General features: G+C 51.3%; 1 protein-coding gene and 1 long non-coding RNA gene across 3 annotated transcripts in view; one reads left to right on the forward strand and one right to left on the reverse strand.

Moving 5' to 3' along the window:
- Nucleotides 1–554: 554 nt before the first annotated feature.
- Nucleotides 555–19,430, forward strand: part of KREMEN2 (kringle containing transmembrane protein 2) — a 30,992-nt gene continuing 12,116 nt past the window's right edge. Inside the window, exons 1-3 of one of the 2 annotated variants that reach the window (XM_082196565.1) lie at nucleotides 555–1,883; nucleotides 16,305–16,571; nucleotides 17,560–17,684. In XM_082196565.1, coding sequence (XP_082052691.1) covers nucleotides 1,817–1,883; nucleotides 16,305–16,571; nucleotides 17,560–17,684 — 459 coding nt within the window. In that variant the 5' untranslated portion in view covers nucleotides 555–1,816. Of the gene's footprint in view, nucleotides 1,884–11,409; nucleotides 11,562–16,304; nucleotides 16,572–17,559; nucleotides 17,685–19,430 lie in introns of those variants that run through there. The other variant, XM_082196564.1, reaches the window with a different exon arrangement.
- Nucleotides 7,467–11,113, reverse strand: LOC309516954. The gene is made up of 2 exons (XR_014213089.1): nucleotides 11,048–11,113; nucleotides 7,467–9,739 (listed from the first exon to the last, which is right to left on the reverse strand). It is a non-coding gene; the product is annotated as an uncharacterized lncRNA (long non-coding RNA).

Below are 19,430 nucleotides of genomic sequence, written 5' to 3' on the forward strand. Positions count from 1 at the left end.
CCATTTTAAAAAGAAGAGGTGCGGGGGCTCAAATGTTCTGGCAGTCAGCCTCACCCACCTTTTCCCCGATTCCAGGCGCGTGTGGACGATGGCATGAAGAGAGAGAGAGATCAACTCTGCACGTGCTCAGAGGCACGCTCTCCTCACGTGTTCCGGGGCTTGAGGCCCAGCAGAAAAAAACTGGTTCTGGGCTGTGAGCTATGTCCCAAGTGAAGCCCTGGGCTGGCCAGGCTCCTCTCCCACCCGCTCGCCCCCAAACCGCACATCCTCTGGCCCCCTCCTTCCCCTCCTCTTCCCGCCCCGTCTCAGATTTCAAGGCCGCGCGCAGAGATGAGAGAGAAAGAGAGCGAGACGGCCGCAAAGAAGTCGCGCCGAGAAGAGAAGCCTCCTCCTCCTCCTCCTCTCGGCCCTCCCCTTCGGGATGGGACGTCCCAGGGGCGGCCGCCGGTCGGGGCGGGGAGATCTGCTGGGAGTGGGGTGGGGATGGCGGGGGAGCCGCCTTCTCTTCTGCCTCCGGCTGCCAGGGGAGCGAGCTGGGGGGAACAGAGAGCGGAGGGCGGCGGCGGCGGCAGCAGCAGCAGCAGCAGCAGAAGAAGCCGCCGAGCTAGGAACCGGCCCCGTCGAACAAGCGCCCAGCCGAGGGAGCTGCGGGGCTGCCGCTGCAGGTGATTCCACCACGAGGGCGGCGGCTGCCCAGGCTCTTCTGGGGGCTGCCTGGAGCGGGTTCCGACTACTCGCCCCCCAGGAAAGCCCAGACTACCACAGGTCCGCCTGGACGTAAGCAGAGCCACAGACTATTCCTCTCGGGTTTGGTCCGCCTGCGAAGTCCAGATCCGCTCTGGAGGTGGCGGGGAGAGGGCGGGGAGTAAGGATACGCTGAACACCGCCGCCTGACAGGCGCCGAGATCCCCTCCGGGATGGAAGGAACCCACCTGGTGAGCAAACCCGTCGTGGACAAGAATTGATCCACACACCATCCCTCGGGGCTCCGGAGAGACTCCAGATTTGCCTAAGGAGGGAGAAGGAGGCCGAGAAGGGATTGGTCGGAAGCCGAGAGAGGCGGAGAGGGGAGGAGAGAAAGAGAGATCCACGAGCATCACTTCTGGCAAGAGATCTACCAGATCCGAGATCTTACTCGGCGGCTGAAGCGGTGAAGAGAGCTAGGAAGGGTGAGGCGGGACCCCGTCCCGTCTGACCGCCGGATCCTCACCCAGGAAGACCGGGGGAGATGAGCCACCGTGCTCGGACTCTAGTGGATTCCAGATCCTTTGGAGACAGCCGGCTCTGAACGTGGCAGATCCGGAAGGATACCAGCTAAGCTTGCGCCCCGTCGAACTGCGAGAGAAACTTCGCTTGGGACCCAAGGCGCCCTCGGGCTGCTGCACTTTCAGGACAGGAGAGGACAGTTGCTGCCTCACGGTGCCCCTTGGGGACCAGCGACATGTGATCCCTAGATCCTGCGGACAGATCAACGAGATCCTCTCCGACCCACCGACTGCTTGACAGCGACTTCCCCGGAGCAGGAAGAGGAGCCGAGGGGTATCCGAGCCCCTCCGATGCAATGGCTAGTTAGCAGGCTCCACCCGCGAGATCCCAGAAAACGACTGGATCGCCAGCCTCCTTCGCCGCCATCCATGCAGACCCTGGAAGATCCCGCCTAGATCCTCAATTGGCTGGCGCCGTGACAGTTCAGAGACACCCCTCTTGTCCCTTCCCTCCCCCAGCTGGGCTCTAGCTTGGGACCCTGGCTGTTCCTACACCCTCCAGGTGTGGGGCAGCCTGGGTGCACCGGGCAAAGGGGTGACACCGTCCAGAAATGCCCTGGGTGGTTTTTGGTCTGCTGTTGGTGCTTCTTCGAGGGTCTCGGGCTCTGCAGAGGGCAGGTGAGTGAGAACTGCGGAAGGGAAGGAGGGTCTGTGTATGTATATGTGCGTAATAGTGAGGGACAGGGAGGGGCGTATTAGAGTTAGGGTCCTCTTCTCAGCTCTGGGAATGGGGGCTGGGGGAGCAGGGAGTGGCCAAGCGTGGGGCAGGAGGGCTGGGAACCGCGAAGAAAACCCAGAGGAAGCAGGGCAGGACTCCTGGGTCCCCCTTCACAGCTCTGGGACAGGTGTTGAATGTGTTAAAACTTGAAATGTATGTTGGGGGAGGCAAGACGGCCAGGACTCCTGGGTTCTCTTTAAGACTGTTTCTACTGACTTGAGAATCAGGACTCCTATATTGTCTGTCCCTTGAGGATGGGGGTCATGTGGAAGGGCAGGGAGGGGGTACATGGAAGGGGGCTGCCGGTCCAAGAGTCCCATTGCCCTGGTCCTTTGGTTGGCTGGGGGGGGGGGGCTGATGGCCAGAGAGAGAGAGGAGGATGGCTGGAGCTGCCGTTGTGGTTGGCAGCATTAAGCTTTCCCTTGGCCTGGTAGGACCCCTTCTGGCTCCCTCCCCCCTCCCAGCCTCCCTTGCTTGGCCCGATGAGCCCCCAGCCTCAAAGGCACAGTTCAGCGGCCACCTGTCCCGCCTGGCCCCGACGGCAGACAGACGGAGCCCAGCCGATTTCACACACTCAGCCCCTAGACAGCTGCTGGACCCCTGCTGCAGCAGAGAGAGAGAGAGAGAGAGAAGAGAAAGAGAAAGTGTCTGGGACAGATCCCCACCCCTGCGGTCCAGTTCTTCACCCACACTTTCTGGCCCAGGCGGCATCTGTCTCCCCAGACGCGTTTTGGCTGCCGTCCAGGATACCTGTCAGATGGGAATCCCAAGTGGCAGGAACTGGCTCAACAGGGTTGGGCTGGGTTATAATTGGGGAGGTAGGCTGCAGTCTGCAATGCTGCTGATGCTAGGGATCTGCTGGGGTGGGGTGGGGGGGTAGGAAGGGCCCCGCCTCCCCCCAGAGCAAGGTATGCTTTCCTTTCTTCATCCTTCCCCCAACCCAACTACTTTCAAAGATATTCATCAGCTTGACAAGCTATTCCAAGATTTGGGTCATAGAATCGGGGTCATAGAATCTCAGAGTTAGACGGGACCATGAGGGTCATCAAATTCAACCCCCTGCAATGCAGCAATATTTTGCCCAGTGTGAATCTCGAACCCACAACTCGGAGATTAAGAGTCTCATTCTTTACTGACTGAGCTCTCTCTCTCTCCTCTCTTCTTCATAACAGAACATTTTTGTGGGGAGGCTCTAAGCTGGATATTGTTGTTCCTTCAATGTCCCTGGCACTTTACAGAGAATGAAATGCCAGGTCTCTGCCCCAGCAATCATACAGTATAAAAGAACAGATGCAAGTGTGGCAACAGAAGGGAGGAGGGGTAATTGGATGCAAGGGACATGAGGGGAAGAAAATGTGATTATTGCAGTGACGTATACTTAACTTTAGCTGCAGTAGGCAGAGTACTTGGACCAAGAGGTAATGCCAAAGGCTTGATGGAACAATAAGTTCTGTTTGTTTCCCCCAAGTGATTTTATCGATAGTAATGCAGGTAACAGGTTATGTTTTAATCGCCCCACCCCAAAAAAATAAAACCATGCCCTTTGATTTGGAGATTCATCTTTTGACACCAAAACTGATCATAATCACCCCAAACGTGTGCACATTCTGTTGTGGCACAGGCTGGGGAAGACACTCAGCGCATGCTTAGAGGTTCTTTTTCTTCTTTCAGATCACATGGGGGGGTACATTCCAGAGAGGCCGTATCTTGGAGAAGGGGTCAGCGTGGCTCAGCGACAGAGCACAAGCCTTGGCATTTTCAGTATAATAATAATAATAATAATAATAATAATAATAATAATAATAGGGAGCAGTGGTTGATGGGAAAAGCTCCCGGCTGAGACCCCGGGGAGCTGCTGCCTGCTTAAGTAGACAATACTGGGCTTGAGTCTGCACCCACATCATGCCTTTAAATTGCATGGCTTTCCCCAAAGAATCATGAGAACAGTAGTTTACCCTGCACAGGACTATGACCCAGCACCCTTCACAAACTACAGTTCCCTGGTTTTTTGGGGGGAAGCCGTGTGCTTTCAGTGTGTGATGTGAAAGCAGCCTGTGTCTGAGTCTGTAAAATTACCGGTAGGCAACTCCACAGGATAAGGTCTATCAGAGAAGCCCAGCTAATACGGGGCTGTTCTGGGTCGAGGACCCCAGGGACTTCACTAACTACAAACCATGAAATTTGGGATCCCGGCCTTCGGGGGTTGTAGTTAATGAAGCTGACGCCAGGGGTGCAGATGCCCCTCCTGGCAGGGGGGGGGGCGGTGGTGCAGGGAAAAGGGGGGCTGGCTACTTTCTACCCACCCAGCAGGGATCTAGATGCTGAATCTGGGCATTAATCAAAGATCAGATGGCGACCGTATCTGGCATCTTTTTCTCTTTGGCACCCTTTAACAAAGGAATTTTTAAACTCTCTCCCCCCCCCCCAATCTCGACACCAGTTTCAAAGATAAACCTATACAGGGACTCAGAGGCAGAGTTGTGTACAGCCTCATGCAAGTATCTGTGGGGAGGGACACTCTCTGTCGCTGGAAGAGGACATCCTGAACCTGCCCCACCTTCTGCCCCAACAATCACACGTAGGCATCCGTCACCAGAACGAAGCCGTGGCTCTTCCCTGGCGCAGCTCTGCAGTTGCCGTGCCTCTTGCCAGGTGCCGAGGGCATAGCGCAGCAATGCCCTTACCTGGATGGGCTTGGTGGGAGCTGCAGTCCAAAGCCACATTGAGGGCGCCAAGTTGGCAAAGGCTGCTGTAGGGCAAGGATCACCAATGGGGTCCTCTCCACACCAGCTGAAATTGGACAAGGCACTCTGTTCTCGCCAATACCCTAGGCTGTGGCATGTGCTTGGTTGCTGTGGTGGTTTCTCTACTTTGCAGACGCTCCCGCGGTCCCTCAAAGGTTGGCAATCCCGAGTGTCAGGCTTAGAGCAGAGAGACCTGGGTTCAAATTTCCCCACTCAGCCAAGAAGATCAATGAGTGACCTGAGGCCAAGTCATTCTCTATCTCAGCATAAGCTACACCACAGGGTTGTAGTGAGGATTAAAGGGTGGGTGGTGGTGGTAAAGGAGGACGTTGTAGGATAAAATAAGCACAAAAACAGAGGTTCCTCTTCCAGAGAGCATCTTTGAATGGTACATGAAGGAGGGCTCTACCCGTCACAGAGTCCTATCCATCCCTGGAAATACTTCCCACCCTGCAAAGCAAAGCATTCTCTGCTGTATGGCAAGAATATATTCAGCAAGTGAATCTTGCCTGCATGGCAAGCAGCTGCTGTAGATTCTTTGCCGGTTGAACTTCTGCCTTTATTTTGTGCACTTGGAAAAGGCAGGACAAAATATTGGCAACCCCTGTGGCTACAGAGCACAAAGCCCAGCTTGTTGTCTCTTTGTTCTTTTACTAGGATCAAAACCACAGTTTCTCTCCCATTTCCTTTTCAACAGGAAATGCTGGACAGTCCCTTTCAAATTCGCTTTTTTGTGTGTTTTCCCACGTTTGAGACGCTGAGCACAGAAAAGGCCAGCTGCAGTGCAGCAGACTGCCATTAGGGGGTGCTCTGGCTCAGGAGGCAGTTGAGCCTGTTCATTTCTGTTCTGTTCCCCATTCCCCCTTTATAACAGTGGTTTTAAACCTTTCATTTTCTTGTGAGGGTGCTGTCACTGACCACTCTCCTTAAACCAAGCATGTTTCTCTCTGTGTGTGAGCACAGTCATTGCATACAGAATCAATCAATACCCCTCTGATGTTTTTTCTTAACATATTGTCGCAAAAGGAGGAGATTCATAAAGAGTGGTATAAGAAAGGTAAATTACTTTCTGCCTTTGTGGAATGTTGATGCTTTTGTAATTGTGAATACAGAACTAGGGTTAATTTATGCAGGAGTATAGAATCATTAAAAATATAGTCTTCTTTTTTTTAAAAGAAGACATGTAAACTGATTGCCGTCACCAAATCCTGCACTAGTTAATTATGCTCACATGTTTATCGTTGGGTGAGCTAGGATTTCTGATCCCTATTGTGTGGTTTTGAACAGGGAACCCCAGGTGTGAAGGAAGGGTAGTTGTGGAGGATTTATTCCATTACATACATTTGCCATAAGCTTTTATCAACCAGCTACTTCAGTCCTCTGGATAATTCCCATGTATGCAAACTAAGCTGATCTACTGCCTGTCATTAAGTTGGGGAAAAGAGGTGGGGAGAGGAAAAGGGGGGGGAAGCAACTTCTCAGATCCACATTGGTTAGGTTTGTTGAAATCCTTTCAAATCCTTTGAAATTCAGTTTTAGTTTTACCCACCCTGTATAAAGGGAGTCTACTGTTGCTACTTTTCTGGCTCTCATGGCTTCAGAGATGAGCTGCATTTTGTGGGCTTCCCCACCTCTTGTAGTTTGCAGAGTGCCTTAGATCTTCCCTGTTTACTCTGACCTCTGCATCCCATGGTCCTGTCGGTAGCTGACCCACATCACGGGGGAAGAGATACCTTGCGGATCAATTTCCAGTGGGGTGGAGCAGCAGAATAATTACCACACGACTAAAACTGTTTATTTTGTATCCTAGGTTAGTAAAAAAGCTCATTCCATTGTGTGCACACAATAATAACTATTATTATTATTATTTGCTTGTAAAGTGCCATCAACATGTGTAGCAGAGAAAAATGAAGGAGATGTCCCGAGGAGCATACAATCCAAAATTTGTCATAGAGGAGGTGACAGTAGGAGGGGTAGAAAAATGGAGGCAAAAGTAAACAGGCAAAGTATATCTGCTCTGTACAGTTACATGTACTTGGGCTTAGTTGCAGGAAGGGATAGGAACTAAGGGGCAGTGAGGATTGTCAGGGCAGGACTTTGGGGGCAAGGCGAGCAAACAGAGCAGAGCTGGCTTACCGTCATTTGAAGTGGGGCATTGCCAGTGGTGGCTGGTGCCCACTGGAACTGGTGGGTCAGAAGGCAACTGACAGTGGGTGGAGCCAGGACTGCAGGCCCATTGGCATGCGTTTGCATAAATCAGGGATGGAGCAAGAGATCTTGGGCCTAGTGCTAAAGACCCATGGCTTGGCCATCTGGAATGCCCCTATTTTGGAGTAAGTGGAGCAATGCACATTACCATCAAAAGAGGTTGGCTTAATGGTCTTCCATCAGACAAAAGGTGGGTTTTGAAGAAGGATTTGAAGGAACAGGGGTAGCATCCCAAAGATGCATTGGGTGGCAGTTCCAGGCATGAGGGGCAGCAAGGGAGAAAGGCTCCAGCCTGCAGGACCAGCGGTCAAGGATAAGGGGAGCAACATCTGGGGGAATCACAGTTTCCCCATTCCTATGCTGGGACAAGGGAGAAAATCGATTCAGTTTGCATCTCAAGGCAGTCATTTGCACGATTCAAAACAATGTGTGAACTGAAGGAAGCAACCCTCCCAAAATTTGCGCTTTTCCAAAGTTGGCAGTGCAGCTTTCCAGGCAAGTGCTGTGTACAAAAATGCACATGCTAGCATAAAGGGTACATAAGTGTGCACATGTTAGGGAAAAGAACATACAAAAAATGCATTTTATCAGGGAGAATTGCTTTGCAACAATGTACGTACATACTAGGCAAAATGGCATATAAACAAGTTGCACTAAAATGCTCATGAATGTTCACGAGGACTTAAAAAAAATGTAATTGTGAACTGATGTGGAGATATGGAGAAATGAATATAAGTTAAGGAAAATGAGAAATGAGAAAAGCCAAAATGGGCAGATTCACCCATCCCTATCCTACACTAAGGCATATTTTGCATTATGCTTTTAAGAGTTATTTTTAACCATAACAGCAAACACCTCCCACTTAGATCACTAGAGGACAACCTATTGCAAAAGTAAATTAACGTAGCATGCAGAACAGGAATTTCAGCAATGCAACAGATGCATTCAGGCAACAGCCCTTGGTTGGAGAATTGGCTTTTATTTATAACTCGCCATTCCGCCAAGGAACTCTCCCCTTGTCCCGTTTTATCTTCACAGCAGGCTTATGAAGCAGGCTACTGGCTGAGAGAGATTGATGAGCCCTGAGAACTTCATAGCTGAGGGGGGATTTGAAGCTGGTCTCTCCCCAGTCCTAGGTTGCCAGTCTAACCACTGCACCAAATGATCATATTCCTGTTCTCATCTGTGAAATGTTAGAGAGTATTCTGTCTGTTGCATCCATTTATTAACTGACCAGGAACGAGACCTTGGGATCGTAGTGGATAGCTCCATGAAAATGTTGACCCAATATGTGGCAGCTGTGTGATGCCAACAGGGCAGGACTGTGGGGCAGAGGTCCAGAACCCCACACTCAGTAGAAGGAGCAGCCACCCACATGTGAAGCAGGGGTGGGGCTTGCTGAATTTCGAAACAAGGGGGAAAGCCATAACTCAGAGCACCAGCTTTTCATGAGGAAGGTCCCAGGTTCGATCCTGGCATCTCCAGGTAGGGCTGGCAGAGACCCACACCTGAAAACCCTGGAGAGCTGCTGCCAGTCCGTGTTGGCACTATGGAGCTAGATGGGCCAATGGTCAGACTCGGTATAAGGCAGCTTCCTATGTTCCACAGCTGTGGCTGATGTGGCAGACCTGCCATCCCAAAACTGCCATCACAACTTGTACCGGGCTGGCACTGGAGCAGGGCAGGGCAAGGTGGGGGCTGTGAGGACCGCCCTGCCCCAGTGCCGTAGGGACAGCAATGTTGACAGCACAGCTTTTTGTCTCTGCCCTGCAATTTTGTCCACTACTGGTAATACACACCTAAAGGGAGAGGAGGATGAGACTGTTTTAAATAAGCGAAATAAAACACATGGCCATCTAGAGAGCTGCCCCACCCCCCATAAGACTATTAAGTCCGGAGTGTGAAATGACCCACTGTGCACCCCATCCCTGTCTCCAGTTTCCTTCCCCTCCTACACACCCTCTGCTGACACCTCCACATTTCCGTGCATCCCGAAAGCGGAGGTGGGACTCACATTTCAGGGGCATATCCGGTGCTCTGGCCGTTCTGCCGCACCAAGATCCCCCAGACGACCTCTTTACTGAGTATTCCTCCAGATTTGTATGTGGGGAGGTTATACAGCGGAGAACATCCCTCCGGATTAGTTTGCACAGAGCTCATGTATAACTTCCCATCAATCGATCATTATCCCACCCTTTTCTTTGTCACTTTCCTTACCGCAGAGTATGTTTTAAAAAGTGGAATGATGTGGATTTGTTGCACCAGAACTCTTCAGTTGTGCCAATCTTAGTTTCTGGTATGTGATTGAATCTGTCCTGCAAAAGAGTGACATTTGGGAGGTGGCAGCTGTCTCTCTTTGGGGCTTTTATTGACGATCTGCCTCACATCCATGTCACTGAGTTTCCTCATCATCAGGACACTCAAAAGGGCATTAAACAAGTCCTGCTGGATCAGATCCAAGGTCCATTTTCCATCACTGGTCAGTCATGCCTCTGGGAAGCCCAAAAGCAGGGCACGGGAGCGCAAAAGCCATCTCCCTTGTTGTCGTCTTCCAGCTAGTGGTATTCAGTGGTATACTGTTTCTGCTCATGGAAGTTCCATGTAGCCATCATGGTTACTAGACAGGGATAGACTTATTTCTCCTGAGGGCCCAGCTAGATGTGACAGCAGGAGGGCAGCTGGCAGAAGGAGGTGGCTGCCTCAGGCGGTAGATGTGGAGGGGTGTCAAACAGTGATGGCAGCTCCCCTAAGCTTGCTAACTGCTGCCCTCAGGTGCGAGGGAGAGAGCTTCCCAGTTGCGAGACCTGAAGTGAAATTCTGCTGTCAAAACTGTCAGCCTGCTTGGATTCTGGGGTGGGGAGAGAGGGGCACCTTCTTTGCCTCAGGAAGTAAAATGTCTTGGACCGGCCCCGTCATGCTTTCCCTCTCGCACTTGGTTGCTGCAGCCATTCTATCCCCCTTTCCCAGCTTGCTTCTAGTGTTGCAGCTAAGAAGACAGAAATGTATTTGGAGCAACTGACTGAGGTAGCGGTAAGCTGAGGGGAGGGGTCCACACTGCAGCTTATCTCTGTCTCTCTCCCATGTGTAAGGCGGAGTACACACCATACGTAGAAAGCGCACTACTTACCCCAAAGCATCCAGAAAACTGCAGATCATTGAGAGTGCTGGGAACTGTAGCACCGTGAGGGGTAAACTACAGTTCCCAGAGTTCTCCGACAGAAGCAGTGCGCTTGATAAACATGATGTGCACACAGCCTGGCCTCCCTTTTCATGTGTGAGCTGTACATACATGTGCACGATGGCTCCCTCACAGTCGACCTAGTCTGAAACATCCCAAAGGCCCCTCCACCTTATGGAGGAAGATTGGTAAGGGAAAGGTAAGCTGCCTTCCGAAGAAACCTCCCTGGTTTTCTCACGCAAGGGCAAATGTCCAAGGAGCTCCAGGATCCCTGGAGTGGGGAGGAGAGAGCATATGCGTGCACACATGCGCTCCCGCTCATGCTCACACGCCAGTTCCTAAAGGTGTGAAAGCGCCCTCGGCATCTACTTATTTATATATTTATTGAAAGAAAGGCATTGCAAGTACTCTGGGAATTCTCCTCTGCCCCCTTCCCTATTGCTTCGCCGCGACAGGCTGTTGGCCTTTGGACAGCTGCAGCAGCTCCCCAACAGGAGGAAGTTCTCCACAATGGTACCGAAATAGCTAATCCCACGTTTGTCGGAACAGGGCTATTTCTCTCCCCACCCCCCGGTGTGCGTTCCATTGCGTTTCTTCCGCAATCCCAGGGCTCAAGAGAACAGAGAGCCCTGAGCCATTTGTCCCTCTGATGTCCCCCCCCCCCACTTCTGATCTCCAAGGCCACTTCACATTCATGCCCCCCAACCCGCCCCGGTCCCCAATTCCACACTCCCCCCACCCCATCCCCGCCCCTAGGCCCAAGCAGCCTGTAGCGTCGAAGGGTCCAGCTGCCAACACTCACCACCTGTTAGACATCCAGCCTCCAGGCCTCTGTAGGCTTCTACGTCCGTCCGTCCCCACCAAGAGATCTCCCCCCACCCCGCAATCCCTACGCCCCCTACCCGCCCACCCTTTTTTGCTTTATATCAACCACCTGTTTATTATGTTCTCAGCTATTTCCATCCCCGGCAACAGGTGGGGCCTGTCCCCCGGGGCTTCTGTCTGCTGGGCTGGAAAGGCGTCTGGTTACACCACCGAGAGGCTTCAGGCTCGGAGGCGGGGGGGGGGCAGTGGCAGGGAAGGCGAAGCGAGGCTCCTGGGCCTATTCCCAGCTGTGGAAGGACATTAATATGTCTGGGATAGAACAAGGCCGGCTAGGAGCCAGGACTCCTGGGTTCCCAGGGAGGGACAGGGCCCAGAACGGCCGGTTCTCTTCGCCAGTTCGGATTACTGGCTTCCTTGCGTGGGGCACCTGAAGAACGCAGCCTGGCACTCAGCGTTATTTTGTTGGGAAGAAGGCTGGCCGCATCTGTGCCTATTGTCCTTTTTGAAATGGTGCATGTGTGTGTGTAGTGTAATCAGGATTCTGCGTCAAGAAAAATATGCATTCTGCAACCTGGATTGCTTGCTGAGATTTGCTTCTGCTCTTCACGGGGAGGAGCAAGCAGGTAGGCAAGTCTCCCCTGTTGATTCCTGGACATGCCATGCTTTTATCCTCCAGATTAAACTTCTCTGGGTTCTCTGCATTCCCAACACACGCAAATAACAGACCCCAATTCTCACAGCAAGAAAGGCACTCCTGAATTTTCACACGGCCCCACCTTTCTGCTTCCTGCTTCCAGTATCTGTGCCTTCTTCAGACTGGTCTATGTCTGCAGTGGAAGGAGGTGGCAGAAACCTGAGGTGGTCAAATAAGGGGCTGTACCCCATCAGGCTGCAGGTGAAGAATCAAACTTTGGGATGTTCCTGCACACAGTGAAAAACCAACCAACAGCAGAGCAGATATTGGGCTGTGCCAGAATTTTTCTCCTTGATGTCCTAGACTTTCCTTGCAAGGTGTTACATGGTCTGTTTGTTTTTTGCAGGAACCTTTATTGATGCAGGACAGACCAAGATGTTTATCCCAGATGACAGGTTGCAGTTAGTCATGCCAGTGCAGGGGAAGAACTTTGCCCATGCTCAGAAGCACCCTGGCCCTCATTGTTACTATGCATTGCATGCTCTGGAGCTGACCTCACTATGGAAACACGTTCCCTGAGGCAGTTGCTGGTGATTTGAGAGCAGGGCTGTAACCCATTCCCCCCCCCAGACTAAAAGTCCAGAGGGACCCACTGCTGACCTTGCTGGAGGTCAAAGAGCTGGATTGGAGGGGGGAGTCCTGTCCACCCCACCCCCCCTTGTGCTTTGCCTGCACTTGACTGTCTTGGCATGGCAGATTAAATGCGCCTTTGAACTCTTTGATCTTCCTCCATCCCCCCCCCCCAATATAAGATCTAAAAGGGTCTCCTGTGTTTCTTTTGCCTGCAGCCAAGGCTCACACGACACCCTCCACACCGATTCCCTTTGAATCTTCAAAGCCTCTGCATGCTTTAACTGATTACACATTTAGCATCTCTAATCTCCTCTTGGCCCCCACCCGGGAGGCAGCCTTGGGACATGTCCCTCTTCTTTCAAGCTTGTCTTGTCACGCTTGCTCTGATGTTCCTCCAGCTCCACATTTCAGAGATTTGGGGGTGGGGTGGGGGTGGAAAGGAGGGGCAACTGGAGGTCTCTGGTGAACTGCCAGGGAAGTCGAGAGCCCCTCGTCTTGGGCCCTTGGTCGCCCTGCACTCTTGGGCCCAAGCAGCCCTCAAATTGTAGGAGGAGAGGTAGGGTGGCCCAGGGGCACCACCAGGAGAATGACAAAGGGGGGGTCTCCAAACGCTGTAAGGCTCACCTGCCATATTTTGAAACAAGCGAAGGAGTACGGAATATTCATTGCCATCTCACTTAGTTCCCCCTCCACCAGAGTCTAAAATTACCTAACTGCAACTCTGGGTACGGGTGAGGGTGTATGAAATCCACAAGCTTCAGTCTCTGACTTGCCTGAATTTTATTTGCATTGTGTCGCCCTGTACATTTCTAAAAACAGTACCTAAATGGTATGTGTCATAAAAGGTAAGGGGGCTGGAAGCCGGCCCTTCTCTCCCTCCCGCCAGTAATTTGACCACCGGGTTGCTCAGGTTATTAGAACATCTCTAAACATTAGGCGCAAGAAACTGTGTTGTCCCACCCTGCTAACAACCGTGTTTCCCAGTGGAATTCACAGCCACCAGATATCAGAATCATAGAGTTGGAAGGGACCATGAGGGTCATCTAGTCCAACCCCTGCAATGCAGGTATCTTTTGCCCAACATGGGGCTCAAACTCACAATCCTGAGATTAAGAGTCTTACACTCCACCAACTGAGATTTGTTGGTCTCTGATAGTATGAAAACTATCATCTGGTGACTAGGTAGGTTTTTTCAGGAAGCTGCTGCTCCCCATTAATCTTGACTCGGCAGACAAGATTGACAATGTGCATTTAGAGCACATCTAATGCACATTTGAGGCACACAGCTGCCCCCCCAAAAAGAATTCTGGGAACTGTAGCGTATTAAGGGTGCTGAAAATCGTAGCTCTGTGAGGAAGGAAACTACAATTCTCAGGATGAAGGGGGGGGAGTAATATGTTTTAAATATGCACTGAATGTGTTCTAAATGTGGGTCAGGTCTTTTCCTTCAGAGGGGGCAGGAATAGCACCAGAATGCTTGACTTTTTTCAAAGCTGGTGAAACTGGCAAGGTTTCCTTCCCAGCCTTATCAGTTCTGCAGGAGCATGGGAGCAGCGGAAAGGGAGGATAGATTGCCTGAAGAAGCCGGATTCTTTATATCAGTCAACCAAGAGACACTTCCCAATGAGGGAGGACAGGTTAAAAGACAAGAAAAGCCATTCCCCCAATGTGTGGAGGGCAGGGAGGAAGTGGTGGGTGGGAGACTGAAATACACTTCTGATCAATTGCATCCTTTGAGAGGTGTCACGAAACCAACAAGGAGGTTGAAATGGGTGTGGAAATACCCCCAGCAATCCCAAAACCCAATACAGGTGTATTTAAAATAGAATTTCAACATTCACTTACAAATAGTATGCAAAAGAGGCTCAAAAGGGCTTTAAAGGCTGCAATATTAAGGCTCTGTTTATTGTGGGTGTATGTAGCAACGGGACGTGGGTGGCGCTGTGGGTTAAACCACAGAGCCTAGGACTTGCCGATCAGAAGGTCAGCGGTTGGAATCCCCGCGACGGGTGAGCTCCCGTTGCTTGGTCCCTGCTCCTGCCAACCTAGCAGTTCAAAAGCACGTCAAAGTGCAAGTAGATAAATAGGTACCGCTCCGGCGGGAAGATAAACGGCGTTTCCGTGCGCTGCTCTGGTTCTCCAGAAGCGGCTTAGTCATGCTGGCCACATGACCCGGAAGCTGTACGCCGGTTCCCTCGGTCAATAAAGCGAGATGAGCACCACAACCCCAGAATTGGTCACGACTGGACCTAATGGTCAGGGGTCATTAGTGTATTAGTAATGTGTTGGAAGTGGATTTATACTGGACCGTCCACACATCATCCCTCTTTCTCAGTTGTCCTGTGATGCTTCCCCAATGCGCCCGCGTTCGTGCTTCCAGATTTTAACTCTACCCATTGCATGCTTGGCATTTTGCCCATTGCCAATCTCCACTCCCCCTTCTGCCCGGACAGCGCAAATAAGTTGCGCTGTGCCACCATACTTCCTTTCATCTGCTTTTACAGACTGCATGTTTCAGCTGTGAATTCCTGTGCAATACCGTGTTAGTTTGCAGGGGGAGGAAACCACAGAAGTGTCACTGTATGTGGCATCAATAGGAAGTACGTGGAAGTACAAGCTCCTGTGGCTCTGACCCCTCCTTGCTGCCATACTTTGTTTTAAAGTTTTTATCTTCAGGCTGTGATTGCTACGCTAACCATTAGCTCGTTTCCATTAAAAAATAGTAAAAAAAACCTCCACAGGAATGGTGATTAAAGAAGCAAATTTAATTTAGCGCCTTGAAGGACCCAAAAAATAAAAATAAAAAATTGGAACATTTGTGGTATTTATTTATTTGTGGTATTTATTTATTTTTGTGGCAGTTAGTGTTTTTTATTATTGAACCTGCCTTGGGAACTTAGGGTGAAGGGCAGGTAACAAGCAAGCAAACAAACGAACATCTCTGAGTGGGCACAGAGCACCTTTTCCTCACAATTCGTCTGTCAAATCCGGCCTTTGCCAATTACAAGTCACGGCTTCCAACTTTAGAACATGGGCTTGGATCCTCTGAGGTCCAGAAATCTCTCCCTCTCCCTCTCTCTTTTGCTGTTAGAAATGAAGCGCTAAAAGTCAGGACCTGTGAGGTCTAAAGGATCTGGGGCAAGGCAATGGCTAACAGCAGAATTCTTAGGAAATTATCCCCGCTGATTTCAAGGAGCCTTTCTTCTGCTTCAGTATGCATGGATTGTGAGAGTGTGAGTTTTCATCAAGGCATGCCATGATTCAAACCTGTCAAGCAGAGTGCGTTTTTACAACTGCTGAATTATGTTGCACTGGTTACCATGCCAGTTCTGCAGACTGAAGCAATTGAATGGGCCCATCTGGGACAAGGAGATCCTGCAAGTAAACTAGTCCCAAGCCATGAAGTTCTTTATGTACTACTAGTAACACCTTGAATTTGGCACAGTAACCAACCAGCCACCAGTGTCCATCTCTGAACAGAGGGGTTGTCTACTGAGAAGGTCTCACCCCGTCAGTAACTGTGTTGCAGCATTCTGCACTAACTTCAGTGTCTGCTCTGCGCCAAGTGCAAGGGAAGCCCCACACAGAGTGCATTGCAGTAATCCAGTTCTGAAAATTCCAGGGCCTGAACTATTGTGGTTAAGCTGGTATAGGGTGGATGGAGACCCAGGTTTACACCCCCTCTTAGGCCTAAATCCTACTAGGTGCAGTGGCGTAGCGTGGGGAGTGCAGGGGGGGCCGGCCGCACTGGGCGCAACATCTGGGGGGTAGGGTTAGGGGGCGCAAATCCACGGGTTAGGGGGCGCAAATTACTTGCCTTGCCCCGGGTGCTGACAACCCACGCTACGCCACTGACTAGGTGATCTGGATCCAGCCACCATTTCTCAGCGTTCCCTACTTCACAGGGTTGTTGGAAGGATAAAGTGTATGCATTTGCAACTGAGCGACTCGGGAGACGAGTGGGATTTTAAGAAATGCAATATGTAGATATATATATTGATATTGTCACCTCTTTGGGATGCCAGAGAGAAAGCGAGAGTGTGCAACGAGAAGATTTGTCTCGCTGACCAGCCCTCCCTTCTTCTCTCCTTGCCTGCAGAGCTGTCTGAATGTTTTATGGTGAATGGGGCCGATTACCGGGGGACACAGAACAGGACCTCTCCCGGGAGCACGGGGCGGCCCTGCCTCTACTGGAACCAGACGCGAGAGCATGCCTACAACACCGCCAAGTACCCCAATGGCGAATGGGGCCTGGGCAGCCACAACTATTGTCGCAACCCGGACGGGGATGTACAGCCCTGGTGCTACATCTCGGAGAACGAGGAAGGCATCTACTGGAAGTATTGTGACATCCCGACCTGCCACAGTGAGTACAGGAGGCCTGGGTAGACTGTGTGTGTGTGTGTGTGTGTGTGTGTGTGTGTGTGAGAGAGAGAGAGAGAGAGAGAGAGAGAGAGAGAGAGAGAGAGATGGACTGGCTGAGTGCAGAAGAGTGGTGGGAGGCACCAGTTGGGGAACCCCCAAAGGAACCCCTACGAAAAGAAGGCTCAGAGCCAAGGGATTGGTGGTGGGATGGCGATGAAGGAGAAGAGGGAGCAGGCTGGGTGGTGGTGGTGTCAGAAGCTAAAGAGGCAACAGGATTTAGTGAGCAGGAAGAGACTCTGGAAGAAGGCAGTCCAGAATTAGAGGCAGAAGCAGAGGCTGGAGAGAAAGGGGCCAAGAGGCAGAGATGAGTCAGGCTGGTGAAGAAGCCGGGGGTCTCCCTCTCCTGCTGTGGCAAGCTCCGCTCCCCCTGGTCACCCAGAACCAGAAGAGGTATGAAAAGAGCAGAGCAAAGACAGGCACACAACTAAGTCTCAGATTGCAGAGATGAGGCAGGCTGGTGAAGAAGCCAGGGGGTCTCCCCCTCCTGCTGAAACCAGCTCCCCACCCCCCAGTCTCCCAAAACACACAGAAGAGAGTAGAGAGACAAGACGAAGGAGTCTAATGGAATGGCTGACCCAGGCTCGTACAGAGCTTGTCTTGTTAGAATAATGTTATAAACCCCAGTTACCTTAGCCCTCTGAGGCTTGGGGCAAGTGTATCCTCCTGCCCCCCACCTTGCACGAGCCTGGGATGACTCTCCAGGTGACAGCCGAGGGGCAGGAGGCCTAAGGGAACTGGTATGTCGCAACACTTGCAAAAGCCTTAAGGCAGACAGACAGCTTTGTTTCCAATCAGTGCATGCCCCGTAACTTCATGGTGAAATTCTGTAACTTTTTATACAAGTGTTCCCGGGGGGGGGGGGTGTTGGGGTTTTCGCTCTCTTGCCCTTCCAGACAACAAAAACACAATCACTTTGTCCTCCTCTCCAGTGCCAGGTTACGTCGGCTGCTTCTTAGATTCTGGGACCCCACCGGCCCTGAGTGGGAGCAGCGGCACCTCCACCAAGCTTACAGTGCAAGTCTGCCTCAGCTTCTGCCGCAAGCGGGGCTATAAGGTAAAGCTCTTTGTCATCCATGGGCATCTCACCTCACCTGGCCTGCCTAATAGCATCTTCAGGCTTATGGCCTGGTCTGATGTCACAACTCTGCTGGAGTTAAGCGGATCTAGGCCTAGTCAATGTGTGTCTTGGAGACTAGGAGTGAATCCGGTGTACACCAACTTGGAGTTCCATGGTAGAAAGCCTGGGATATAAATTATGGGGTCTACTGAAGTAAGTTGTATTCTCATTGGCCCCCTTAAAACTAACAAACCTAAATTAATCAGGCCTATTCATTTCAGTGGGTATATCCTGAGTAGAACCAGTGCTTTTTTTCGGGGGGGGGGGCACAGTGGTATGCATGCCACTAAACATTTTGTGAATCTTTGTACTTTTGTCCATTTACTGTATTTATTTTTCCCGATTTGAACTATAAAATGGTGATTTTCTTGAGTCAAAATGAGAGTACCCCTAAACAATATTTGAGGAAAAAAGCACTGAGTAGGGCAAATACAGGGCACAACCCCAAATAAGCATCAACCCTACAGAAAAAGGCTTAGGGTTGTGTTCAACTAAGTCTTATTCATAACAGACCCATAGAAACAAAAAAACGAGTGCAAAGGCACTTGGGATGACTGGCCAGTACTTCAACACTTGAGGTGTTGTTGTCGCTGTTGCATTTGTTCTTTTCGTTACCCAGTCTCAAAAATTCAGATATAGGCCTGCAAGCATCAACTGGCCATTGCCTGTGATGTGGATGGTGGTGAAGCTGCCACAGGTTCAAGTCATTGTGTGACTTTTCTTTATAAACTTTAATTTCAGCTGTGATGCATTTTTAAGCTCTACACGAGGTTGAACGTGCTTTCCTGCTCTGCAACTCCAGCCCTAGAGCGTCAGCCGGTCTTTTTAACAAAATGTCGATGAAGTTGCTGCTTTAAAATTCGCCCCAAAGCTTAAAAGAAATATCGGCCCCAATCTGTTGCTTCATTCCCTTTGCTTATCAGATGACACTGTGTTTTTCTAGAAGGGAGATTTACAGAGACACCCCTGCCACTTATAAGAACATAAGACGAGCCTGCTGGATCAGGCCAATCAGCCATTTAGTCCAGCATCCTGTTCTCATAGTGGCCACCAGATCCCTCTAGGATCTTGTGATTTCTAGCAACTGGTATTCAGAAGCATTACTGCCTCTGATTGCGGAGGCAGAGCATCATGGCAAGCAGTGGCGTAGCGTGGGTTGTCAGCACCCTGGGCAAGGCAAGTAATTTGCGCCCCCTAACCCCTAACCTGCCGCCGCTGCCAGCTTCTTCTTGCTGCTGCCTGGTCTGGTCTGGTGTGGTTCCCTCCCGCGCTCAGTGCTGCGCTGGGCGGCCGCTGCACTGTCCCTCCCCCAGATAGTCCCTCGCTCTCTCTCCGCACCGCACGCCTGGCACCCACCCCCTCCACAGTGGGCGGCGACCCGGCGGCTCGGATCGGATTCGCACAGCCAGCACTGCAGTGAGAGAGAGTGAGTGAGCCAGGTAGGGGCAGAGAGCTGAGAGTGCGAGCGCGCCCCCCGATGTTGCGCCCGGTGCGGCTGGCCCCCCCTGCACCCCCCACGCTACGCCACTGATGGCAAGTAGCCACTGATAGTGTTGCTCTCCATGGATTTGTCCAATCCTTTTTCAAAGCCACCCATTGCATGGTGTGTACACTTGGTTTGGCCTCTGGCAAGCAGGTTTGGTAGTCTTTGTGTTATTCCGCAAACCTGCAGCACCTATTTGG

The sequence above is a fragment of the Podarcis vaucheri genome (genome assembly GCF_965113315.1).
Source record: "Podarcis vaucheri genome assembly, chromosome: 13".
Taxonomy (NCBI): Eukaryota; Metazoa; Chordata; class Lepidosauria; order Squamata; family Lacertidae; genus Podarcis; species Podarcis vaucheri.